This window comes from Eublepharis macularius, chromosome 1, assembly GCF_028583425.1.
Source record: "Eublepharis macularius isolate TG4126 chromosome 1, MPM_Emac_v1.0, whole genome shotgun sequence".
Lineage (NCBI taxonomy): Eukaryota > Metazoa > Chordata > Lepidosauria > Squamata > Eublepharidae > Eublepharis > Eublepharis macularius.
The window spans coordinates 206,539,830-206,566,257 of NC_072790.1; the positions used below are offsets into that span (position 1 = coordinate 206,539,830).

The window sequence follows — 26,428 nt, forward strand, 5'->3', positions numbered from 1 at the left end:
GTTAATAAACCATGGTTTTGTTAAACCCTGTTTAGCTGTGATGTCTAAATGAAGGCAATCCAGGTGCCAACCTAGGGTTTGTCACCTATTTGTTAGAGGGTGGGGGGAGGGGCAGAGTTAGGGAAGAAGAGGCAAGAAGCAGACAAACCAGGGTTTACAAACTGGAACACCATTTCACATCAGTCAATCATCTTTTCATACATTAGACTGTACAGTTATTAACAAATTTATAGCTATTCTAGTAGTTAGTGTTAGATGTGTGAGGCAGGTCAGACAGAGTACTGTAGTACAAGTCAGGTCACAGATCAGGCAGCCAGAGGATCAGAAACAGACACAAAGTTGACGGGCACAGTGAAAACAGAATACATGGGGACCTGAAGTCAGAATACACGGGGACCAGCCCAAGGTTTAACAGAAGCATGCTTGGGGCTGAGCAAGGAATCAGAATCTATAGGACTATCCACAGTGAAGGGAAGACAGCAGGTCAGTTACAGGCAGGGTCAGGTACCTTGGTCCAGTCAAGCTAGCACCATGTTTGTATTTCTGACTAGGTTTGAGTCCAATGGAGTCCGATAGTTACTTGCATAATTTTGGACTTGCTTGTCATACCCATGCTACATTGAAAAGATTCATCCACATACCCAGTTTTAGCATTATACAAACCTTTTAAAAATCTGAAAATTGTGAGAGCAGTATAAATGTATTGGCTCAACATTTCTTTAATCTTCTGCTTCACTTTCCTCAAGGATGTTTAAACACACAGCAGCCCACATACCCCTTCCTTCTTCTAGTCCCAACTTTCTTCATCTAACCCATAACTCCATTAACCACCTGACTATTTACAAATCCACTAGCTAATAATGTCTGTTTTAAAAGCTAGTTGTACTAGTTTTTCTTGCTGAGCTTGAGTCTTCCTTAACACTTTAATTTGTAAGCTAAATATAGGATGGGCTTGATATAAAGATCAGATTGGTGGAAAAGGAGGAGGAGTATTACCACAAAGCCCTACCTTACAGCACAAGAACATAAATAAAAATGGTTACCGGAAGCTTGGCCTAGTAATGGTATCAACTTTCAAATTAAACAAAAAAAGCATGACTGTTTCTTAAGGGGAAAAAAGCTCTTCCCACCAAGTATATTCTTCAATGAGTAAATGCATCATTATTGAAGGGTAGAAGCAGATCTTAATTCATCTAGTTAATTCAGTGCTGTATTTTTCTGGCACATGGGGTGCTTGTTGGCTGGGAAGTTTCATCTGTGGAAATGGAACTTTCCTTTGTGGTAAAAGAACTTTTGAAATGTATGCAATAAATGGTGTAAGCTGTACTTTCTTATGAGGCTTTGGCTTCCTCTTTATGATTGGGCTTCTCTGTTGTCCGAAACATTGCAAAATAATTTGTGTCTGTTTACTAGCAATTTACTATTCAACATAGTTCGCAGGGGGGAAAATTCACATACACACATTGCCCATTATGATGAATTTATCCTAAGTCTATTCCTTAGTTCTTTGCTTGCAGTGCCATAATGGAAGACTGTAAACTTTATTTCAGGATAGGCTATATTTATAGAGGTCTAAATGTAAAATAAACCTCATATCACATAAGAACATAAGAAGAACCCTGTTGAATCAGGCCAGTCCATCTGTTCCACTGTCTCACACAGTGGCTAACCAGTTACTCTGAACGGCCAACAACAAGGTAGAGAACACGTTTTATGGGATTCATCTGTCTTTATTTGCAGACCTCCTAAAGCTTATTCAAGTATGAAAAGTAACAAACACTCCCAAATGCATATAATATTTAAGATGTTGTAGAGGTTGCAACTGTGTAAAGTTTACATAAAGAACATGGAACGTTTATTAGAACAAATACCAGAGAAAACAGTTAAGTGAATTTTAAAATGTGCTATATTGCTTTATTTTTATTGGATGAATAACCTTTCTAAATTAGAACTGGATGTTTCTGTCACATTGCCTAGGTCTGTAGGTTCTGGGCAATATTTTGTTTTTTGTTTCATTTTTCACAGAGTTTGGAGAGGCTTATTCAAAGTAGTGCAGTTAGAGAACAATCCTGAGCAGGTCTACTCAGAATCTTACTCAGGTTTATTCATTGGGGCTTACCTTCAGGAAAGAGTTTTTAAGATTTTTAATGGCAGATGGAATGAACCTGGGAATGATGTCACTTAAACAAATGATGAATTGACAAAAAATTTATTCTCCTACAACATTCTGTTTAAGAGGTTTACATAATAATTTTCTCAATCATCTTAGACCATAATTTAGAGATATCTATGAGCAGATCTCCCACTTTAAAAAGATGTTAACTGCAGCTGAGGGGGAAGGTGTGATTTGGGCTGGAGCCACACCACAGAGGAAGGTTTTAAAAAACAAAATTCTCCTGTGCCATTTTCCCTTAGCATATTCCCCATCCCGTTGCTGTATGTCCTGTAGCAACAAGTAGATAGTTGTATGTTTTCTCTCATGGGACAAATAACAACTTGATGTGGGGGAGGGGGACTTGCATTGAGAATATGACACTGGGAAAGGGTTAAAAATCTCCTATCATAATTTCCCCTTCTTCTGAGGCTATTATCATTAAACAAAAATCAACAAACTGGAGATGTGCTGTCACATCCAGTTGGGACCTAAACCAACCTAGCCTGCTTTTTTACAGCATATTTTCATAGCAAAAAATTAATTTGTGTAATAATGCTGAATGCTCCTGAGAGGGAAAGGTTATTTTAGATAGCTACAATATTATACTGCATTTAAAAAAATGTTCCAGTATATTTAAGGGCCAAACTAGACTGATGGTAGCAGATCCATGTTAGCAAATTTGATAATGTATCATGTATGGGCAGGAGGGGTGAACCCGTCTTTAGCCTGCATGAAAGATGTTTTCTTTCTGAATGGAAGAACTTCCCACACCCACTAAGAAAAGAAATGACAAATAAGTGGTTTCAAGTAAAAATTATTGGTAGGCGGAAGACTCAAGTCCCCATGCTATTCATCCCACATTATCAATCAGTGACCCCAAAAGCAGGTTTTAAGGACCCTATACATGATTTTTTTTAATGCTAGGATTTTTAATGCTTTGAATTCTATAGTACAAATCATAATAGATGAAACATCCTCTGAGCATGTGCAGTGACTTTCTTCACTGTTATGTAACCAAACTGAGTTTGTACACTTGAAGAATTGGGTAAGATTCCAACTCTGCCAAAAGACTTTCAGCAACCTTTAGCCCCAGAACTTTTCTTTTTCAAAATTAATTGCTGTTCAACAAGAAATAAAGAGGTGATAAAGTTTTAGATCCACAGTGATTCATTATAAGGTAAATTGCTCTTAATTCCTCCCAAAGGAGATAGTGTCCTGAAGTCTGTGTTAGTTGTTGCGGCAACAAGAACATCAGCTTTCACCATCACAACCGAAGTGATGCTTTAATTGGCAAACAGAACAGAGCTATCTGAGCAGATCTACATATTCAGCAAAAGCACAGACTACAATCCTTTCTGTTATGTAATGCAGGTGAGGTGTTGCATGGTTGATACCAGTGCAATTGACACAGCACTGGAATTATACGTTCTGTATGACTAACCTAAGACATAGCTCAGTTTCCATTGCAATTATCTTAAGCTAGAAAAAGCTACAATAAAATACTAGGTGACATTTTCTAGAAATGTCACACCGTCTTCTGCATTTTCTGCCTTTTACAAGTTAATGTTCTACAGGGTAGGGGCCTTAAATAGTTACACATAGGTGGTTCATTATGAGAATCCAGTGAAATAAAGTAACCACATCACCAGTGCAATCCTATGGAGAGTTACTCCAGTCTAAGGCCATTGACTTCAATGAGCTTAGACTGGAGTAACTCTCCATAGGATTGCACTGTAAAAGTTATTGGTTATGACCTATTGCATCAGGCAGTACTGCTGGCAACTTGTTTGTTTTAATTGAGTTTATGGTGCAGCAATACCTCATGGATTACACCTACGTTTGTTAATATTCACAGCTGTTGTGTTAGTCCCACTTATAACACAAGCCAATGCACACCCAACAGGAACAAGATATAGCAGATTCTAACAGGCCTTACTTGCAAGTTAATGACAAAGTAATGAAAAAGTATACTGAAAATAAACCTCCATCAATTTTTATATTCAGTCTAATTTATGAAAAACTGTTATATTTTGGTTCTTAAATATATAATTTAGTTTAAAGGGAAATGAGTATGAAAATCTTTTACAAGGAAGTCTTTGTCTTCATTATTTGTTCAAAAATAATATTAAAACCATTTAAATATTAAATAATTAGGGTAGAAAAAACTAATGGATTCAGTTCAACTGCCATGGGCATATAAATTGGGAGATAATGTATATAAAAGTTTAAAGGTTATTTTCCGTACTAAGTAGGACTAAAACGATTAAAGGAATTCACTGCCACTGTTTGCTGAAGAAGCTTTTATTCTTAAGGACAGCCTATTTGGAATCATAAACCATATATAGTGAAATATTCACTGCAGATTCCCCACAAAAGTAATGCATGTCTTGTTAAGTAAACATATACTTGTTGTATTTCTGATACTACTTTTTAAGTCCTTGTAATGGAAAAATCAGGGAAAGTATTGTGTGAAGACCATGTTAGTTTCAAGAGCATAATTTCATGTTTATACAACAGTCTCTTGCTCTGACCTGGATAGCCCAGGTGAGCCTGACCTTGACTGGTCTATAAGTAGGGTTGGCTTTGGTTAGTAATTGGATGGGAGACCTCCAGTGAAGACCAGGGTTGCAGAGGTAGGCAATGGCATACCACCTCTGTTAGTTTCTTGCCATGAAAACCCTGTGAGAGGTTGCAATGTTCACTCCACAACAGTCTCTCAGTGGAAAAAGTATGAGTTCATAGCTGTTTTGTAGTTGCATATAGGTGAATTGCCCGCTATCATACTGTGGAGTCTGGTGGCCAAACCTCAACCTTGATTTTATAGCCGTCGAGAGAATTTAGAAAACATTAAGGGCTTTTCTACGCCTGGTTTTTGATGCAGCTCAGAATGCATGGGCAGGGCTTTTTTTCAGCTGGAACGCGGTGGAACAGAGTTCCGGCACCTCTTGAAAATGGTCATATGGCTGGTGGCAATCTAAACTCCCCTCTGCCTGGAGATCAGGGGGTGGGGCCACCAGCCATGTGACCATAGCGTGCACACACTTTGCGCACGCGCATGTGGTACCAGGGGCACCACCTCCCGCCAGGAGTTGCCCCTGTGCTGGCAACCCACTGAGTTCCACCACCTCTTTTCCCAGAAAAAAAGCCTTGTGCATGGGCAGGGCTCATTTCGAGGGGGAACGTGCAAGAACGCAGTTCCGGCAGTTCCCCAAAGAGGTCACATGTCAGGTGGCCCCACCCACCTGACTCTAGGCCATTTTGGGCCTGTTTTGTCCTGGATTGGGGCCGAAACGGCCCGGATTGGGCCTCTGACAGGTGGTGGATCACTCTCTCACTCAGCAGCGGCCCAGTCCTGACCATTTTGGGCCCCTTTTCGGCCATTTTCAGCCCCTTTTTGCCATTTTGGGCCCAATTTTGGCCCTGAAAAGCCAGGATTGGGTCCAGAACAGCCAGGATAGGTGATGCCAGTGGGTGTGGCATATGCAAATCAGTTATACTAATGAAAAATTTCCGGTGATGTCAAGGGGCATGGCATATGCTGATGAGTTATGCTGATGAGTTATGCTAATAAGTTCCTCCAGCTCTTTTTCTATGAAATGACCCCTGTGCATGGGTATTCCAAAGACAAGAAATAGGTGAGAGAGCAGCAGTCAGCATGATAGGTAGGGGGGAAACCTGTATGGTTAAGAAGCTGTATTAAGGTACAGCAAAAGCTATAGAGTAATTCTGCTAAGAAACCATAGGGGAATTGCATATGTCTTCCTATACCAAAAGAGCAGAACTTCCTTCAGCATGCTATTCATATTCTCTCTCAACAAAGTGTTCAAAATGCTTCCACATGACTCTCACTTCCTTTCTGTTCTTGTGTAAGTTTTGTCCTCCACTGTCTGTTTGCACTCCTCTCCCTCTATCAAGCAAAGGTCTCTGTCAGATCTTATATTTGTCAAATGGTAAATAAATTAGGTAGATGTCACATTAGCCAGGTTTGCTTCTGGATAATAGAAAAATTTTAGTTTTCCAGTTTTAGAATGTTAGATATTATTTTAAATGACAAAGGTCATCAACAGACCCTTACTGGAAGCTGGTCAGTTTGGGATGTCTGTTTTGTAAACAGCATTGTATTGACAGATAATACGTATGTTTACTGATTCTAATGGAACCATCTGGCGCTTACCTGAGAATTCATGTAGATTTCTCATTACCTGTATGGTGCAATCTCATTTATTTTAATGACTTCTGAAATACTGAAAGCATCTGGATTATCAGAGTTTAGATGAATAGGATTGCTGTGTTTATTCAGGTTCATGTTGACCTAGACAGTTATAGATGTACAGGAGCTTTGGAAGGTCTATGACAGGACAATAAATGTTCTACTACGTTAAATGCTGCACATCATTACAAGCAGCTGAAAGCAAACCTTCCAAACAATAAAAAATTGTGATTATGTAACTGCTTTCTAAAAGGAGGAACTTGAGAGTGTGAAGAGTGGACAGCTGTAAGTTCTGAGGGCAGTTTGCCCCGGAATCCTCTCTCTCCTCTCTCAATTTCTCTTCCCCACTGCAGTCACCACCACAGCACCCCCTGCATGGTGTCACTAGTTACATGCTGCACCTTGTTGCCTTGACTAGACCTTGATTGGGCCTATATATTTAAAAATGTATCTTGTTAAACAAAATTTATTTGTATATGACTTTCTTTTTTGAATTTTATGCTGCCTTTTCCTAACAGCACACTGTAATCCGAAACCCTTTACCTCATTAACATATCTGATGCTGCAATTTCTTTATCCTTTTTTATGTGTAGTTAACTGTTTGGACCAGCATACGCATCATTCTCCAGACAGAGTGGCTTTAATTTGGGAAAAAGATGAGCCCGGCACTGAAGAGCGAGTCACTTACAGGTATAGTGTGTCTTCCTCTCACTTTACTACAAAACACATCATGTACAGCAATTGATACTGCTAGTTTGAAGAGCTGGTTCACTTTTCATATAAAATCTTTTGTCTTTCTTGATAACGGCCAGGCCAAAGAATACACACAATTCCAAAACAATGGTAAGTGCAGCTAATGTTTTATCAGAGTAATTCCCAAAAGGATAGACTAGAAACTGCCTGTGGAATGATGGGAAGTTTGCAAATAGTTTGATAAGATCGCCCCAGGCAGTCTCTTTTGCTTTTCTGAGGGCTGAATCACAGGGTATAAAGTCCTCTTGTCTACCTTGATCAAATTTATGCTGGGAGTTCCATGCTCAGAACTTAATTGCCAGGCTCATGTGGGACAATTCAGATTAGGAGGACAGGGACGGGTGTGTGTGTGTTGTTTCAGGTTGGGAAAATGGCATGGGGGAAAGGCTTAATTTCCCTAGGCCTGCCCCCTTGAGTTTTCAGTTGGCCTCATATTGGTACTTATGTACAAGATCTGAAGGATAAAAGATCTTTGCTCCTGCTAGTGACTTACTCCCACCACTCTCCATTATCTCTCATCATTACACTCAGGTGAAGTTTTGACCCTAAGAATTTTCTGCTCCATTCTCTGCTTTTTCTGTCATGGCTCTTATATCACTGTCACTGCAGCCAGTTTGGGGAACTGCTTTGATTTTGTTTTGCCTGACCAATCTCTATTACTGACCAAAGAATATCTCCTGTAAAACCTAGTAATCCTTAACTATGGTAAATATTGGTGGTTGTTGTGGATTTTCCGGGCTGTATAGCCGTGGTCTTGGCATTGTAGTTCCAGACGTTTCGCCAGCAGCTGTGACTGGCATCTTCAGAGGTGTAGCACCAAAAGACAGGGATCTCTCAGTGTCACTATGGTAAATATTGTAACGTATGTCACTACTAGCTATATCCTTGAAAGTAAGCTTCACAATAACCGTGCTTTTTGGAGAGGATGTGTGTAACTTCTAAGGCTCTAATAATATGCATACTTGTTTGGAAATATGTCACATTCAGGTCACTAACTTCTCAGTATTAATATATAGAGAACTGGAAATTTTAAGCTTGGTTTCACTGCCAGAGCTCAGGTCAAGAATAGTTTAATTAATAGCTGGCTCCCAAGCTTTATTTGCTTTCCAGGAAACTGTAAATCTTGTATTGTCCTCAAACACCATACAAAAGCAGTTTTCAGATTGTTCTGTTTTAATATATCTGCACCGTACACCACAAATACAAACTATTAATTAGAGTTCATTTCACATTTTGTCTTTACTTAGCCTCAGGGTATTGAGAAGGTAAATAGAAGATCAAATAAAAGTTTTCCAAAGACATAGACTGGATAATATGCTAATTCTGCTTCCTTATTTATTGGATCTTGATGGGATACAAAATGATACAAACAACAGAGCTGTGTAAAACAAATCTTGTGGTACAAATACACTGGTTCAGTATCAAAAAGAGTCCAGTAGCACCTTTAAGACTAACCAATTTTATTGTAGCATAAGCTTTCGAGAATCACGTTCTCTTCATCAGATGCATGGAGAGCAGAAGGAAACTGGTCAAATATAGAGGAGGAGGGGGGGAGGGGGGAGGAGAGGGGGGATGTAAACAACTCCTTTGATATGGAGATGCAGACAGCTCCTTTTGGTGTGGGGATCAGTTTGCTTGTGTAAAGGTTCAAAGGAGTTTGCCCTGTTAGTCTGTAGTAGCAAAATCAAAAAGAGTTCAGCAGCAGCACCTAGACTATCCAATTCCACTGCAGCACAAGCCTTCAATAACCACAGTCCTCCCTGCCAGATGCATCTGACAAAGACAACTGTGGTCCCCGAAAGCCCACACCAGGTGCCACTGAACTCCCCCTGACCCCGCCTCTGTAAAGGAAATCAGTTACCTGTGATAATGAGATAACCATTCATAGTCCCTATTCAGTCCCAGCTTGACAGAGTCAAATTTGCATATGAATTCCAATTCAGCAGCTTCCCATTGGATTTTGTTTTTGAAAGGTTTCTATTGAACTACAGCGACCTTTAAGTCTTTGATGGAATGTCCTGGTAGATTGAAGTGTTCTCCCACTGGTTTCTGGACGTTGCCATTTCTAATGTCAGATTTGTGTCCATTTATTCTTTTGCGTAGAGGTTGGCTGGTTTGTCCAATGTACAGAGCATAAGGACATTGTTGGCACATGAGGGCATATATCAGATTGGAGGATGAGCAGCTGTAAGAGCCAGAGACAGTGTAGTTGATGCCATTGGGCCCTGTAATTGTATTCCCTGGGTAGATATAGGGGCAGAGCTGGCATCTGGGTCTGAACTACTGGTTCAGTAGTTCAGTTAGCAACATGTCCAGTTATTTTACTCTTAAAGTCTTAGATTTAAAAAAAAATAATCTCATGTCTAGAATGTCCTGGAAATCAGGAGCTCTGAGTCTCCATCTCGTTATGTGGAGATGACTTCTAATTACCTATAGTGACCAAGGACAATGGCCTTGACCCTTAGTCTCCGTTACCTCTTAACTAGAAAATGTACATTTTTGTTTGGGGCTGATAATTTTTGGTTTGGGCTGATAACTTTTCTGCTTTGCCTCTGGAAATATTTCATTTGTTTCTCAGGAAATTAGGGTTGCACATGTAGGTACTGTTCACATATGCCTCTTTCTTGACCATGGTGTTGGAATCCTTTTAAATCTGTGTGTACAAAGGCATGTCTTAGACCAGTGGTTCCCAGCTTTCTCCATATGGTAACCCTTGTCCAAATTTACTTTGTACAGTGAACCATCCAAGGCTGGCAGAAGAGATTAAGAAGGTGTTGGGGAGGTGTCCAGGTTGAAGAGATGTGGAAAGATGGCACATGTTGGCAAAGAAGTGGGTGGCAAGTGGCTCAGTGCAGTACATCTCACAACAGATAGAGAGCGGTGAGACACTTTGGGGGGGGGGTTGGACAAGAGGTCGGGCTGTTGAAGGAGCAGAGCTAAGACAGAGCCTACGCTCACACACACCTCTTTCCCACCTACTTTCCAGCCTTTCCCCCCTTCTTCCAGCTACTATCATAAAGTTACTAGTTACCAGACTGCTTTTCCTCCCTCATTATTGTTGCGAAGGGCAAGGTGAGCGTGTGAGAAACTGGCCAGGAAGAAGAGGAAAGAAAGAGAAGGGTGTAAAGGGCGGGCCCACCATTAGGGCTGGCTGGCCTGTGGCCCACTTTCAGAGGCTTTTGGGTCTGACTCCTGACACACAGGATGGGAGACACTGTCTTAGACTGATATTTAGGAAATTAAGAGGAGATGTTTGAAAGTGAAAGGTTTACTTTATTAAGCAGAAAAGAGATTTAAAAAGGCATGAAAAGAGACAAATTTTAAAAATACATTCAAAAAGCAGTATTGGTGCCCAGGTTTGTTTATTATGTAATATGGGCATGGCGAAGGATGCATAGCAAACTATGGAAAAGGAGGGGCATTGTAGGGGAGAAGGAGATGGAGGGAGGGAAGGAAGGAGGCTTGCAGGAGAAGGGCAGCTGTGGTAAATGGAAATGAGAGAGGGTAGGATGTTATTAGCTGCTTGTCCTGAGGAATGAGCATTGTCTCAATGTAGTGGTGGAGGGCAACTGCCTGTATGTTCTAATGTGGCAACTTATGGCATCTGATTCTCATGTGGCAACTTTGTTCTTCTCACCAAAGCCTACTGTCAGTCCCCCCTGTCTAAGACACCTCCAGCAAAAGTCTGGGTTCAAGCTTTTAACGTGTTTGCCGTGATCCTCTGGGAACAGCTTCCCAGGAGAGGTCAGGGGGACCTCTTAAACAGAGCTGTTCTGAAGAGCTTTGTGGGCAACCTGGGCAAAGGGAGAATACCCTGCAAGTGGGCATAAGTTTCTTTTTCTTTCTTTCTTTCTTTCTTTCTTTCTTTCTTTCTTTCTTTCTTTCTTTCTTTCTTTCTTTCTTTCTTTCTTTCTTTCTTTCTTTCTTTCTTTCTTTCTTTCTTTCTTTCTTTCTTTCTTTCTTTCTTTCAATAAAGTAATACATCTGATAAGCAATGTAATAGAACTAGAAACTGCAGAACTTTGAAAGATAGCTATTGTTAGGACAAAGCATAAATATTAAACATGACTTGTTAAAACAATGCAGAACATGATATTACATCAGTGGATTTTTCCTGGAACAATCTGTTATGAGGTTGTTCTGTTTCCTTTGTAAACATGCCCTCCTAAACAATTCTATTTTGCCTGGTTTGCATCAATCCTTCTCTTACTTTACGTCACTCTGTTTTTCTCTATCTTTCTCCCTTCCCCCACCCCTACTATCACTTTCTCTTTCTGTCTTCCTCCATTTCAATATGCCTCTTGTCACTCCTTCTCTCTTTCCAGATAAGATTACTATAACTCGCTGTATGCAGGACTTCCCTTCGATCTGATCCGGAAATTACAGTGCATAGCAGAATGCGGCTGCACATGTCCTGATGGACGTACCATACAGGGCACACGTTATTTTGATCTTACAGCAGTTACACTGGCTTCCTGTAGAGTTCTGGATCAGGTTCATGGTTTTAGTTTTAACCTTTAAAACCCTAAATGGACTGGGACCAACATACCTGAGCCTCTCCCCGTATGCACCCCGGAGAGCGCTTAGATCAGTGGGAAAACATCTACTGGTGGTCCCTGGCCCCGAGGAGGCTCGGCTGGCCTCGAACAGGGCCAGGGCCTTTTCAGTCCTGGCCCCTATCTGTCGGAGGACACTCGGGCCAACCAGGCCCTTATGTCTTTTCGGTGGGTCTGCAAGATGGAGATGTTCCTCCAGGCATATGGTTGAGGCCAGTCTTAGGTGTTTCAGAAAAGCATCCCAATTGGTTTGTCAAGGGGGAGCTACATAAGATCTGCCCCCCATATGCAAAGTCACAGTATGACATCAGTTCGTACTCCCTCCCCCATGCTTATATCTGGCTGGGATGAGTGGAGGGAGCCACCATTATGGGACTTTAAATGTATTTATTGTTGACTCTGGTTTTTAATGTATCTAAATGGTTTGTTTTTGTATTATTATATTGTTGTAAACCACCCTGAGCCTGGTTGCAGGGAGGGCAGGCTAGAAATCAATCGATCGATCGATCGAACGAACGAACGAACGAATGAATGAACGAACGAACGAACGAACGAACGAACGAACAATTCTCTCCCCCCCCTTTACCCTTTTTTTCCTTTCTCCCCCCAATCACTTACTTGGCTCATACCTGCTGACACTATGCCACTGTCCCCCTCACGTGGCTGCAGGAGAGGGGATACTGCGTTGGGTGGTGGGAGGAGTTCTTGTAGTGGGAGCAGCTCCTCTTTTGTTGGCATGGTGGGCAGTGGTTCCTCCTTCCTGCAGCTGACCTCTCCCTTGCACACAATTCCACGGCCTCAGAGGCTGGTGAGAAGAGGGAGCAATGATGGGATTGTGGCAGTGGCGGATCTTCCTCCCCTGTCAGCAACAGCAGCAGCACCAGCTCCTCCTGCCCTCAGACATGTTGTCTCATTGCTTCAGAGGCAGTGGTGATTCTGTGCAGGCATAGAGAGGTTCATTTGTGGGGGAGACTGACCATCTATTTTTGGTACGCATTTAGATTTTTCTGTAAATCTGGCGGGGGGCGGCGGGGGTTCCACTATGTTTGGGAAAAAGTCTCCCTTTTCTCAATGTGGCCATGAGCTGCAAAGTTAAGTATTAGCAGATTAGGCCATGAGAATTAGATATATTTATAAATGAAGGGGGAAAGCCAGTTTTTAGAGATGTGTATTCTACATTGTCAGAGAATTACACAAATAAACTTTTCAGATGTATATAAAAGTTTGCTTCATGTGTTATAAAATGTGAAATAACTGACTTTTGATCTATAGATCATAAAACGTATAGTGACACGAATCCAACAACATAATTAAGAAAACCTAAGTTTTCTAAAGAGGTGCAACAATTTCCACAGACTCCCACCTCCAATTGCAGTCCACTGAGCCTCCCAGCATTTAGTTCCTGGAGATCAGCAAACTCTCTGTTACAGCTTAGTGGGGTGGGTCTGTATTGGGAGGGCAGAACCCAAGGAAGTTATTGCCTCCTTTTAAGAAAACACAAGTGCTCTGTGTCTTTAGAATGTGATTGGATACAGGCCAATGACAGCTATATCATAAAATATATAATGACACCTTTTCACCTGGGACAACCTTGCAAGTTTGTGCAGACCCAATGCTTGAAACTAGCAGTGCAATCCTAAACAGAGTTATGCCTGCTAAGTCCTTTGAAGTCAATGGGCATAGAAGGGTATAACTCTGCTTACGATTTTACTGTAAATTTCTAACATCAAGATACCTAATGTTACTTGCATGTTATGTTGGCAGCAGGTCAACTTTATATTGACATATGACAGGTTGATTCCATCTGTGCCAGGTACTTCTTAGCCCAAGGCCATGAGAAAGAACATATTTATTCAGTGCCACATGGGAATTGTTACATGAGGTTTATTACCATGCATACCATATGCCTGTAACTGGGGTAATTCAGAAAGATGAAGGCTGAATAGGTAGTAAGGAACATTTTAAATGTTCCCTATATGCAGGGCTTTTTTTCTGGGAAAAAAGGTGGTGGAATTCAGTGGGTTGAACCTCGGAGAAAATGGTCACATGGCTGGTGGCCCCGCCCCTGATCTCCAGACAGAGGGGAGTTTAGATTGCCCTCCACGCCACTTGGAGGTGTGGAGGGCAATCTAAATATCCCTCTGTCTGGAGATCAGGGGGCGGGGCCACCAGCCATGTGACCATTTTCAAGAGGTTCTGGAACTCCGTTCTACCACGTTCCAGCTGAAAAAAAACCCTGCCTATATGTCACCATGAGTAGGAACATCAAGATGATTAAAATCTTTCCTGTGACTTGTGCTAAGAATAAATGGCATCTAAATATACTTTTGGCTAGAGTCAGATTCCTATCCCTTGCTTAGAGAATACATATTTTCTAGAAGTTAAAGCTTTTTGAGTATTTTGAAGCCCAGTATTTTATAGAAGACTAAGAAGAAATCAAGCTTTGAGAACATTATAGTTGTTGCTGGTTGGAAATTTCCTAAATAAAATAAATAAATTCTAATCTCTCTCTTTTTATAGCAGATTTTTAATAATGACTGTCATCTAATCAACCAAAGTGTTGTAAAAATAAATTGACTCCTCTAAGGAGTCCACTTCACACTTAGCCACTGTTAGACAGATAGCAGTTATCAGAAAGAGCAAGAGAGAACAAACAGATCAGTTGGATGAAACAAGTTGGTGGGGGGGAGCAGAGGTGGGGGAGAGGCAAGGCAAGTCTACCTTAACAACAAAGCTAGATGTAAACAATCAGAACATGTTATTTTAATTTTTACTTGTCTATACACACATATTTGCATGTTTGAAAAATAAATAATCCTTACATTCTGCTTGTGACATGCAGCTGCCATGAAGAGTGGGCCCTTTAAACTCACAACTGAATGGAGATACTGGGCCCCTTAAGGATCCACCATTAGCCAACCAGCTGTGTTCAGTGTTGCATTCATAAGGGGGGAGAAAGGAGGACTGTGAATGAAGGGATGTGATGGCTAGAAATGACATCACTGCAGCATGGCCATTCTCTGGGATTCACCCAAAATTATTTTAAAAATTGAATAATTGACTTCTTTATAAAATTGTTCTCTTACCATGATTTAACATTGCACTGTTTGTCATATACAAAGCAAATATAAAATCTGTGCACATTAAACAGGCTTCAGATTTTGAGTTTAAGCAGGAGAAGTCAAGGCTCACTGGAAAAGACAACAATGCCAGGAAAAATTGAAGGCAGTAGGAAAAGAGGAAGACCCAATTTGAGATGCATCAACTCAATAAAGGAAGCCACAGCTTTCATTTGCAAGGCTGTCAGTGATAGGATGTTTTGGAGGTTCTTAATTCATAGGGTTGCCATAAGTCAAAAGTGACCTGATGACACGTAACACAAACAGAAGGATGCATGCTTCCCACAAACTATTTTATATATTTGGACTGAACCAGTGTCTAAAACCAAATGCATCCCATTATGTCAAAACACAGTAGGTTCTCATAGTGCAGAGATGTTGGATTTTTTTGAGGTGCACATAATTGAGAGTTGTTATGTCAATTTATATATAACAGAAGAAAAATTTAATCAAATTTTAGATTATATTCTAAGTTCTTATTTGCTTTTACAATAAAGTGTGTATTTTATAATTTTTGTTGATTTCTGTAGACCTAACCTACTTCAGTCTTTATAGTATTATTTAAGAATCAATAGAAGGAAATCGATACAGAGCAGAGATAAATATTGCACAGGCAAGAACCACAATAGATGTTTGGGCTAGCATTTATATATTTTTCTTTGTAGTTCTAAATCTTTTTCACTGAAACATTATTTAACACACACAAAATAAAACACAAACAAGACAGTTTCTTTTTATATCTCTCAGGGAGCTTCTGGACATGACCTGCCGTCTTGCTAATACCTTGAAGAAAAATGATATAAAAAAGGGTGACCGAGTTGCTATCTATATGTCTGTATCGCCACTGGCAGTGGCTGCTATGTTGGCTTGTGCAAGAATTGGTGCTGTTCACACAGTTGTTTTTGCTGGATTCAGTGCAGACTCCTTAGCAGGAAGGATCAATGACTGTAAGTAATTTTCACAGTGCTGGAAGGGCTGGATGGTCAACACTTACAGTATGACTTCTTCCCATGCTGCAGAGCAAATGAACCTTCTTCCTGGAAAGTAATTGAAGCATCTTTTGTGTGTTTTCCTGGTGGCATATGCCACAGTCCAACAGCTTTAGTTTGTATATGAGAGCTTTAATGTACATATCAAATGCTGTTATGTGTGCTGGGTAATACTCCATGATTACATGGTGCATTTCTATTAAGTATGTGGAATGTTCTTCAACATGGACAAAAATTTGCTAGTCTTGGGGAACTGAGAAATCTATGGGTATGCACCCCAAAAATTGGATTTCAGGAATATTGGACTCCGTGGGACAATTAATGGGTCCCTGAACAAGGTGCCCCCCAGTCACTCCATTGTTTCTTATGGGGAAGAAGTCAAAGCTGACTCCCACTGCAGAAACACACTGTGGCAAGGCTGTCATAGCCAAGGCACAATCCCAAATACAAACTTATCTCAGAGAAAGACCAACAGAACCAAACTGAAGCATGGGAATGGAATCCCCCCAGAACCAAAGTGAAGCTAGGGGATCAACACACCAGAGAATCATATCCATTCCATCCGAACCAAACTGAAGCAAGGGACACTGTTGAGGAGTTGAGGGGAGACCCATCCTTAGAGATATTCAGAAGGGGCTGCAAGCCTTGCTTATTTGCCAGGACTTTTGAGTGGGTTTGAAGGGCAGCTATCTTTTAAGGGGGTGGGGAGAGAGAGATTTTATCTTGGTTTTTAAATTTTGAATTTTTTAATCATTTTATAACCCTTCTTGAACTATTGGTAAGGGGAGGTATAAATGTTTTATTAAATTAATACAATAAATAAGTGTAGAATACAACAGAGGTTTCAGGGTGGGAGATCAGAAGAACCTGCCTTTCAGCTGATCCCTGCATTCAGCTGAGAGTTGGCTCTTGTTTTCCATTGCCTTTTAAAAACATTTCTGGGTACAGAGCAACATTTCCCCAGCAGTAAGTCAGAAACCAGCCTATTGGCTTGGAGTTGGCTTTTGATGGCTTCAAGTAGCCTGTGTCTGCATATAGCTGTGAACAGGTTGCAAACATTTGAACAGCTTGGTGATTAACTGGCTGCTGGATTGCCACTAGTGAACATGATGTGAGCTGAACTGGCAGGTGTTTGAGCATTCTCAATCAGCATAGAAAATTTGATTAGACCCTTTAATAGACATGTCCAAAAATGCATGCATTTGGAAAACAGTGAGGTCATGGCCTCATATTATTTTCACAGAGAAATGATCTTGCTAAAAGTGACATCAGAATGACTCTCAGTCATGGCCTTTACTGCTTCTTTTTTCTGAAGTAAAGCAGTATGCTAGGTCTGGTGTGTGTGTGTGTGTGTGTAAATAGATAAACTTAGTGTATAATTGTCTGCGAGAAAGGCAAGTAAATAAATAAATATAGCCTAGTATTTGATACAAAGTTTGGAAGTTTTGTGATATATTATTGCTAATTACGTTATAGCAAGCAACAAAATGTACATAGAGAGAAAACAATATGCTAACTATACAAATGTTTTCCGTTACTAGCTGAATGCAAAGCAGTCATCACCTTTAACCAGGGACTCAGAGGAGGACGGATTATAGAGCTGAAGAAGACTGTGGATGAAGCTGTAAAGAACTGTCCAAGTGTTAAGTGTGTCTTTGTGGCTCAGAGAACAACCAACAAAATCCACTTGCGGAGTCATGATATTCCCCTTGAAGAAGTATGTTGATGATGTTCAGTGTACCCCTTTAAATCAGGTATTCTTATAGGGCATGATGCTATTTTCTCTCAGTAAGTTTTTTGTTGAGTTCGATAGATAAACTGAAACGTGGGATTGGATTTTCAAGTTAGGCATGTACAGAAGGCAGCTTTTTATCCTCCCTGTTAAAAACACTAGGGATGTGGAATTAGAAAAAAAATGTTATAATTTCAGATCTGGAGGTGGATTTTTACTGTGATTGCTTATTTCTGGGTAGAACATTACTGGTTTTGGAGTAAAATCAGAGGTTTTTTTTATTATTCTGGAGTTTCTGGACCATTATTTTCGATGGGGATGCTATCTATTCAAGAGTCTAGGACAGCTGTTTATAAAGAGTGGGTGCCAGATTTGGACAGAACACAGTCCTCCTTCTAATCTAAAGACTGCCTAAGTTGCAAACAGATTGAACAAAGGAGTTTGATTTTACAGTCCCTTGAAGGAGTCGCCTCTCTGTGTAGCCTCCCTTATTTCTACTGATTTCTAAAATGGCAGCCTAGTAGAACTCCAGCCAGCCACCAACAGTTAAAAAAAAAAGAGTTTGCATTCATTTCATTTCCGTACTCTTACAGTGACAGAGAATTTTTTTTAGCCTTTGCACTGAAAACTGCATTTGCCAGCCTTTGTTGTTGTGGTATGTTTGTTTCCTTCCAGAAAGTGAGGAACGTGTAGGTCTGCCATTATTCCCTATAGGAGAATTTTTCAGGATTGCTGAAATGGCTCCTTGTCAGTCAAATGACACAAAAATTGCAGTGGTGCTTCTGCTGCTTTCCCACTAAATATCCCCCCAAGTTTCAAGTAAATTGGACAAAAGGGAGCAGTTCCACAGGCCCCTGAATAAAGAACCCCAGGCATTGTAATTGCACTTTCCATTATTCCCCATGGAAAACTTTTTGGGGAGTGCAGGGGTTGCTGTTTTTCAACTAAATTACACCAAAATTGCAGTGGAGTGAGTGCTGCCTGTCCACTAAAGAACATCCAAGTTTCAAGTAAATAGGGTCAAGGGTCTCAATTCTATGGGCTTCTGAACAAGGTTCCCTCGGGCTCTCTATTTTCAGAGGGAAAAAGCCCTCTCCACGCCCACAGGAGGGAGAAAGAAGAATGGTAGCTTTCTACAGTGATTGGCTGGGAGTGCTCTGTGCTTCCTTGCAAGGACCTGATTGGAAGGGAGAAATGCCATTGTCCAGGAAATCAGTAGAATTTTAAAAAAAATCATGCTGCATGACTGGTAGGCAGCCAAACTCAGGAAAAAATGGGTTTGTAGTAGTTGTGTTACCATCCAGGGAAATTAAGATAATGACCTGAAACAGCAATATCTTTGTATATCTTCAGCTTGGGATTTTCATAACGCACACCCCTAAAAATGCAACTAGAAGTTCAGGAAGTGTCCCAGAAAGAAACAGCAACCTATTCTCCAGAATGCTTCTGTTTGTTGCAGAAACCCAGTTTTGCACATTGCAGAGGAATGCTAGTGCCAGAGTGCTCATAAGCTTTGTAGTCTGTTGAACGACCAGCAATCTTATTTGTGTATGCTATCTATCTACCTTTTCTCCAAGGAACCCGGAGTGCTTTAGACTCAAAACAACCTTATGAGGTTCACTAGGCTGAGGGAGACTTGCTCAAAACAAGTCTGCTTAATGGCTAAGCAGGGGATTTAAACCTTCGTTTCCCATATCCAAGTCCAATAATTTATCCATCATAGCTGCGAATCAGTGTTAAAGTGTCTCCTAAATTAGAGCTCTCTGGTGTCTCTATAATACACCAGTTTTTTAAAAAAAACAACTAAGTAGATTTTCAAGTGACTGATAGTAATTTGAAACAATATCATACTCTTTGTTTTGATGTTTTCAAAACTGAACCTCCTGTCTGGATGCCACTGGTGCTATCTACAAAAGACTACAAAATGTAGCTAATAAATCTTACTTGTTTTCATTTATTTCTAGTGCTATTGAAGTATTCATCTCCCTGTCTGTGCCTCGTAGGCATTTATGTAAACTAAACTAGATTTATATTTGAACAAGTTGTAATTCTATGATGTCTTGGAAAACTGACAGACCACAAGGCAATTTGGACAGAAAGAAAAAGTGCCCCACCCCCCCGCCCTTTACAAGAGTTGGGAGTCCATGCTTCTTTCTTTATGACATGCATCTGGACTATTCAGCCTTGCTTTCATATGCCATCCTGCAAAGACTTGAGGGGGGGAAGACAGCAGATTTCATATGTAGTATTTTGCACAAGAACTGCTAAAATTCTTGAAACTATTTTTGGATCCCATTCTTCAATAAGACTGAACTAAAAGTGAATTTGCAGGTGAAAAGAACAAAAGGAGTTTAACATTATAGGCCTCTGAGATAAAAAGCTAAAAAGCAAGCATAATACAGGACGGGAGAGATGCGATTTAACATTGTAAATTGGATCATGTGGACTGCATGGCTTAGGCTCAAACTAGACACTACCTGTTACATGGGTAGGGATATGAGTGCCCGTCCCAAGTTGCTGCCACACGGAATAATAGAGTATCTTACCTTAGCAGTGCTCCGTTGTTCTGTTCTTGGGGGGCAAATAGCCTCTGTCTGTGCCGTTTTTTCTGGCAAAAATGATGTGTATGGGGGGGGGGTGCTCCAGAACTGAATGGAGTGCTGTTAAGGTAAGATACCCTGTTCTTCTGTGTGACAGCGTGTTGAGATAGGCACCCATGTCCCCACCCATGTGAGATGTAATGTCTAGTTTGAACCTAATGCTTGATCTGCAACTACCCATCTGTGCTGCAGGTGGTTGATAAACTATGGAGGTTGGATGTGCTTTGCTCATCCGAATTCCTAAAAAAACCTCTGTGTAAACATATCCTAAAGCTGCAAACAACAAACCATTGTCTTGGAGATATTGCACTACAGAAGCTTGTAAACATCCTTATATTAAGGCAGCTGTGAATGTTTCTTTATCAGTAGTGGATAAAAATGCCCCTTATCTATGAGGTCAGGGAAACAATTGTCATGTCTCAGAGCAAATATGGCTATGGGGTCTGCAAATTGACTGTATTCTGTACAGAAGCAAACATTTATAGGTGTTATCAACTGTGTTTCACTTACATTGAAAGAGACTGTTGGTGTCTGTTTTTCTGAGCTGTTTTGTTTTCATAGTTGGGTACATAATGTTCCCCTTTTACTTTACTTTGTCTTGTTCTTTTGAGTAAATTAAAGCAAATGAAGTATTATAGTATCTGCTAGGCTTGGGCTGAAAACTTTTAATAGGGCATTTATTATGAAATTATAAGTAAGTGCCCTGAGCTCTGGTATGAGATCGGTTGGCCACATCATCCTCCAGCACCAGTGCAGCCAGCAAAGTCCCATTAAACCCTAGGCATACATGGGCATACCCATAAGTGTGTGACTCCTGGAAACGGTAGGGTTGCCAGGCCCCCTCAACCTCCAGGCAGGCGATTGAGGCCTGGCACTTACCTGTGTTGACATGCGCTCCCGCAAATGTCATGATGTCATCATGCGGCCTATTCTGGAAGCAGCTGGGAAAGATGCTGGCTTCCAGATAGTTATAACGAATTTACTGTCGCATCCTTGCTTGAGGAGCAGCGTCCCAAACAAAGGGAGGAAGAGGACAATCAAGTTTTTAACACCTTCACAGGAAGCCTACAATAAACTTCTATATTGAAGGGGGACTACAATTCCCATGAGTACCAATTGTTAAAGGGACAGTACATAGTTCTGACTACACAGATACTGAGGCTTTCTAAGCTGTGGTTACAGTACACGGCCCCTGGGAGCATGCCCATGCTTCACAGGGGCCCGGATTGGGGATGCTGCGGAGAGCGGAAGCGCTCCTGCCCTCCAAAGCGGCCCCAAACGCGCCCATTTTGGCCCAGATTGGGCTCGTTTCTGGCCCATTTTGGCATGGATTGGGCTCGTTTTGAGCCGCTGCAGAGGACGGGAGCACTCCTGTGCTCCACAGTGGCTTGAAATGGGCCTGATGGGCTCTACAGCAGCTCAAAACGGGCCCGAAAGGATCCCGATCTGGGCAGAAATGGGCACGTTTTGGGCCACTGTGGAGGGCAGGAGCCCTCCTGCGCTCCGCAGGGGCCCCAATCTGGGCCTGATCTGATCCAAAATAGGCCCAATTCAGGCGGCTGCAGCTCATGGGAGTGCCCAGAGCCACAGGGGAGCACGCACGGAAGGTGCGCTCCCCCTGCTGGCCAGGTAAGCGGGGGTGGGGGGTGGGGGGTGGGGGCGGGGGCAGTGGATCCCCACCCCCAGTGGGGGTCTGGCATCCCTAGGAAACGGGCATCATGACTGAGCCAGCTAGTCACAGCAGCAGTGGTAGCTGTTGCTCAGCTTGTACTGTGTTTGGGGTTTGCTGGTCCTGAGGAAGCTGGGAGCTGTCAGCAGAGTTGCACAGCAGGTTTGTTTTTATCATGATCGCCACAAAGGCAAGACAGAGACCAAAGAAATCAAACAGTAACTCTGAAGCTAGTCTTTGCTTTAATTTTGCTGGAGTAACAGATGGAAAGAAAGTACTTTTCATATTCCTTATTTCTTTTTAGGAGATGGCTAAGGAGTCTTCAGTTTGCCCCCCGGAAATCATGGATAGTGAAGACATGCTTTTTATGCTTTATACCTCAGGGAGCACAGGGAAACCTAAAGGGATTGTTCACAGCCAGGCTGGCTATCTGCTTTATGCTGCCTTAACACACAAGGTAATCATATCTGTATGTGAAGGAAGAACATTGGGTTTTTTATTATATCAGTTGTAGTTGTGGAGAAAAAACAGTAAAAAAATGTTGTATTAGTCACCTTCGGAAGATGGAAAAAGTTCTCTGATTCTGAAACTCAAGGCTTAAAATCACATACACCCCAACTTCTATCTGGCCTAGGTTGAAGCCAAGCCCCCACAGAGGCCCAAGCCAAAATATCTACAGTGGAGTTTTATGATTGAAAATTATTACTGATGGATGATGTTTGTGGCCTGGCAGCTTCCTATGAGTGTTGATAGAAAACTACATCACAGTGTTGATAGAAAACTACATCACTGCTTCACAGTCTTCCCTCTGATTCTGCTGAGGCATCTTTGGAGTTGCCAATTCTGGGTTGGGAAACTCCTGGTGATTTGAGGGTTGGAGCCTAGGGTGGGCAGGGTTTGGGGAGGGGAGGGACTTCAGCAGAGTATAATGCCAGAGTCCACTCATCAAAATCTTTTCTTCTGGGAAGTTAATTTTTGTAGTCTAGAGATCAATTGTAATTTGGGGACAGCTCCAGGACCTATCTGGAGGTTGGCAAGCCTAGGCATTCTTCCAATCTGTTTGCACAGATGCAGACATACAGCCAAGCTACATGTGATGCCTTACACAGGTTGGACACTTGTCAGTTTCCCTCAAGTTTTGATGGGAAATGTAGGCATCCTATTTTTACATCTTGGCTCTCCATTACAGCTGCAAGACCAGGATGCCTACATTTCCCATCAAAACTTGAGGGAAGCTGACAAGTGTCCAACCTGTGTCAGGTGTCACTTGTAGCTTGGCTCATAGTTCTTCTAGCCTCTTCCTAGGCTACTTGTGCACTTCCTCCTGCATTCTTTTTAATGATGAATCCTTCAGCCTCTCACTTATCCAGCTCTTGGAAGGCCTCAGCCAGTATCTGTCTTCACTTTTTTCTCCTCCTGAAGATCATCTGTGTTCCAACCACTTCTCTGGTACCTCTAGGGTTGCCAACCTCCAGGTGGGGCCTGGAAGTCTCCTGGAATTACAACTGATCAGTTTCCCTGGCAAAAATGGCCACTATTATGACTGGTGGGGGGAGGGCCTCTCACTCACTCCCAGCCCATTGGTTCCTCTGGTATGCTGCCACCACGCAAACTGGAACAGGCTTGACTTTGCCAGCTGTTTGGGAAGCCTCTGTTCATGTGCAGACTTCTAGAAAATGGCTGAGCAGAAGGCTCATGGGTGAAGGTCGGACACAGCTTGACTTAACCAAAGAAAGATTTTTATTGTACTATAACAGAATAAAATACAAAGCACATAGTATCTAGGAAGTTACCATGCCTTAATGTTGCAGCTAATAGAGGAAAGAAAAGATGAAAGTCTGATCTCTAACTATCGCTTGAGAGTTTCCAAACAGTACCTGAAACATCCCCCTGCAGAGATGGGGTGGAGGGGATAGGGGATAAAAGCAAGCCCTCCTCTATCACCTTTGCTTCTCCATCCTGGTGAACCACACTGCAAAAGGAGTAAGTGAGAATCCTAATAAGTTAAAACCAGTCTGATGTATTGTCGAAGGCTTTCACGGCCGGAGAACGATGGTTGTTGGGGGTTTTCCGGGCTGTATTGCCGTGGTCTTGGCATTGTAGTTCCTGACGTTTCGCCAGCAGCTGTGGCTGGCATCTTCAGAGGTGTAGCACCAAAAGACAGAGATCTCTCAGTGTCACAGTGTGGAAAAGATGTAGGTCATTTGTATCTACTCAGGAGGGGTGGGGTTGAGCTGAGTCATTCTGTAAGAGTTTCCCAGGGTGTGGAATGCTAATGGCGGGAGGCTTCACTGTATCCTGAGGAGGTTCTTTTGCATATGGATTGGTGCTTGATGTGCTAATCTTCTCTGCAGGGCTATTGTCGGGTGTGGAGAACCTCCTCAGGATACAGTGAAGCCTCCCGCCATTAGCATTCCACACCCTGGGAAACTCTTACAGAATGACTCAGCTCAACCCCACCCCTCCTGAGTAGATACAAATGACCTACATCTTTTCCACACTGTGACACTGAGAGATCTCTGTCTTTTGGTGCTACACCTCTGAAGATGCCAGCCACAGCTGCTGGCGAAACGTCAGGAACTACAATGCCAAGACCACGGCAATACAGCCCGGAAAACCCCCAACAACCATAAAACCAGTCTCTCCCTGACTCCATGCCATAGCTGGCCAGGCTGGTTTTATGATGGCACGCCAAAAGCTAGAACACCATCCATTTATCCCTCACTGGATGTCAGTTTATAACAAACATCCCAAAGAGGTGTCAGAGCAAATGGTGTACTGTCCTGCCGGGTTTATTGCTCCTTCCATGCTGAAACCAGATGCTTTCCCATGCTGGATTTGTGAAGATGAAGCCCAGGCCAGTTTGATATCTAAAAGGCCTGCAGATATATGCACTTATCATGACACCCTCTTCTTTAAGCTGGATGATGGGGCGAAAATACTTGCAATTGGCTTTTCTGCCGACCAGCACTCCAGCTCCACAACAAAATTGGAGTAGACAATATAAAACATCCTTAAATAGTATACTGTATACTGCTTCAAAGCATTTCTAGAACAGTTACAAAAACACAGCATAAAATGAACAAGGAAAAGGGTTTCTGGAGCATAGTACATAGGCACATTTCAGAATACGAGAGACAAGCAGCCTAGAGTACAGAGAACAGGCAATTATAAGGTTAAATCAGCCTTCCGGAACCATGGACAGCATTTCAGTAAATTCTCTAAACAAAGCATCAGCTGTCACATTCTCTCTGCTAGGAATGTGTTGAGTGTCAAACTCAAAATCATGTAGCTCAATAGCCCACCTCATAAGCTCCTGATTTTTATTTTTTATGTGTTGCGACTACACTAGAGGGGAATGATCTGTTAGGAGTAAGAAGGGCCTCTTCCATAAATAAGGCCTCTAACAGTTGGTCACCCAGACGATTGCTGAACACTCCTTCTCCACGGTTGCATAATTCTGCTCCCAGGGCAAAACCTTCCTACTCAGAAACACCACAGGACGGGAGAAAGAAACCATCCTCCCCCTTCCAAGAGACCCCCCCCCTGCCCAGTTCCCTCTCAGAAGCATCAGTTGTAAGGACAAAAAGCTTCTAGAAATCAGGCACATGGAGAACAGGCTTAGCCATCAGCTTGGCTCTAAGAGCACTGACAGCAGCTCTCCAGGGTCTTCCTGCTATCTGATCTTTTAAGCGGAGATGCTGGAGATTATACCTGGGATCTTCTGGATGCTAAGCAGATGCTTGGCTACTGATCATCTACCGCTGATCTGTGTTTCCTCCAGGTGGGGCCTGGAGATCTCCTGGAAGTCCAGATGGGCTCCAGATGACAGGGATCAGCTTGCCTGGAGAAAATGACTGCTTTTGAGGGTGGACTTTATGGTATTATATCTTGCCAAAGCCTCTCTCCAAGCTCCACCCACTCCAGGTTCCACCCTCAAATCTCCAGGAATTTCCTAACCTGGAACTGGCAACCTTAGCCAAGTGTCCAATATGAGTTTATTGCTATGGGGGGAGGGCAGTAAATGAAATTACAGTGGTTTGTATAAGTAGTGGCTGCTAGCAGAAAACCTGTAATTCCCAACCATGAATTTGCTAGATTGAGAAATTAAATGGCTGAAAATCTATGGCTGTACCACTTTTTCACCACATGGGGGATGTAACTGTCCACTAAAGAAGGTCAGAAACATCTGTCAAGAACAAACACGTACACTTACTCTTATTGTCTTTGCCTTCATCTTTGCAGCATGTGTTTGACTACAAGCAAGATGATGTTTTTGGTTGTGTGGCTGATATTGGTTGGATCACAGGACATAGCTATGTTGTATATGGACCCCTCTGTAATGGAGGCACCACAGTTCTGTTTGAAAGCACACCAATTTATCCTGATCCAGGTGACTTCAGAAGAAATTGCATATATGTGGAAATAGTACTGGATAAAAGAAAGCTGCATGTTCTGAGCCAAAGTTGTTTGCTGTGGCTAGAGTGAATATTCAGAAAGGGACTTGTTAATTTTGAGATGTTCACTGTATTTGTGATTGCTGCATGCAGAATTTACAAAGCCAAAGGGGTAATAGGAAATGTGTGGGTGGTGAAGTATGAGAAAGGAACATATTTATTTATGTTATTTATAATCTACTTTTCTC

The 26,428-nt window shown here is 42.0% G+C and overlaps 1 protein-coding gene across 1 annotated transcript in view; it reads left to right on the plus strand.

The window, feature by feature from the left end:
* The window catches only part of ACSS1 (acyl-CoA synthetase short chain family member 1), a 49,214-nt gene that overhangs the window by 2,373 nt on the left and 20,413 nt on the right, over positions 1-26,428 (plus strand). The window contains exons 2-6 of the mRNA XM_054997639.1: positions 6,959-7,055; positions 15,541-15,740; positions 17,324-17,499; positions 22,088-22,240; positions 26,029-26,176. Coding sequence (XP_054853614.1) covers positions 6,959-7,055; positions 15,541-15,740; positions 17,324-17,499; positions 22,088-22,240; positions 26,029-26,176 — 774 coding nt within the window. The remainder of the gene's footprint in view (positions 1-6,958; positions 7,056-15,540; positions 15,741-17,323; positions 17,500-22,087; positions 22,241-26,028; positions 26,177-26,428) is intronic.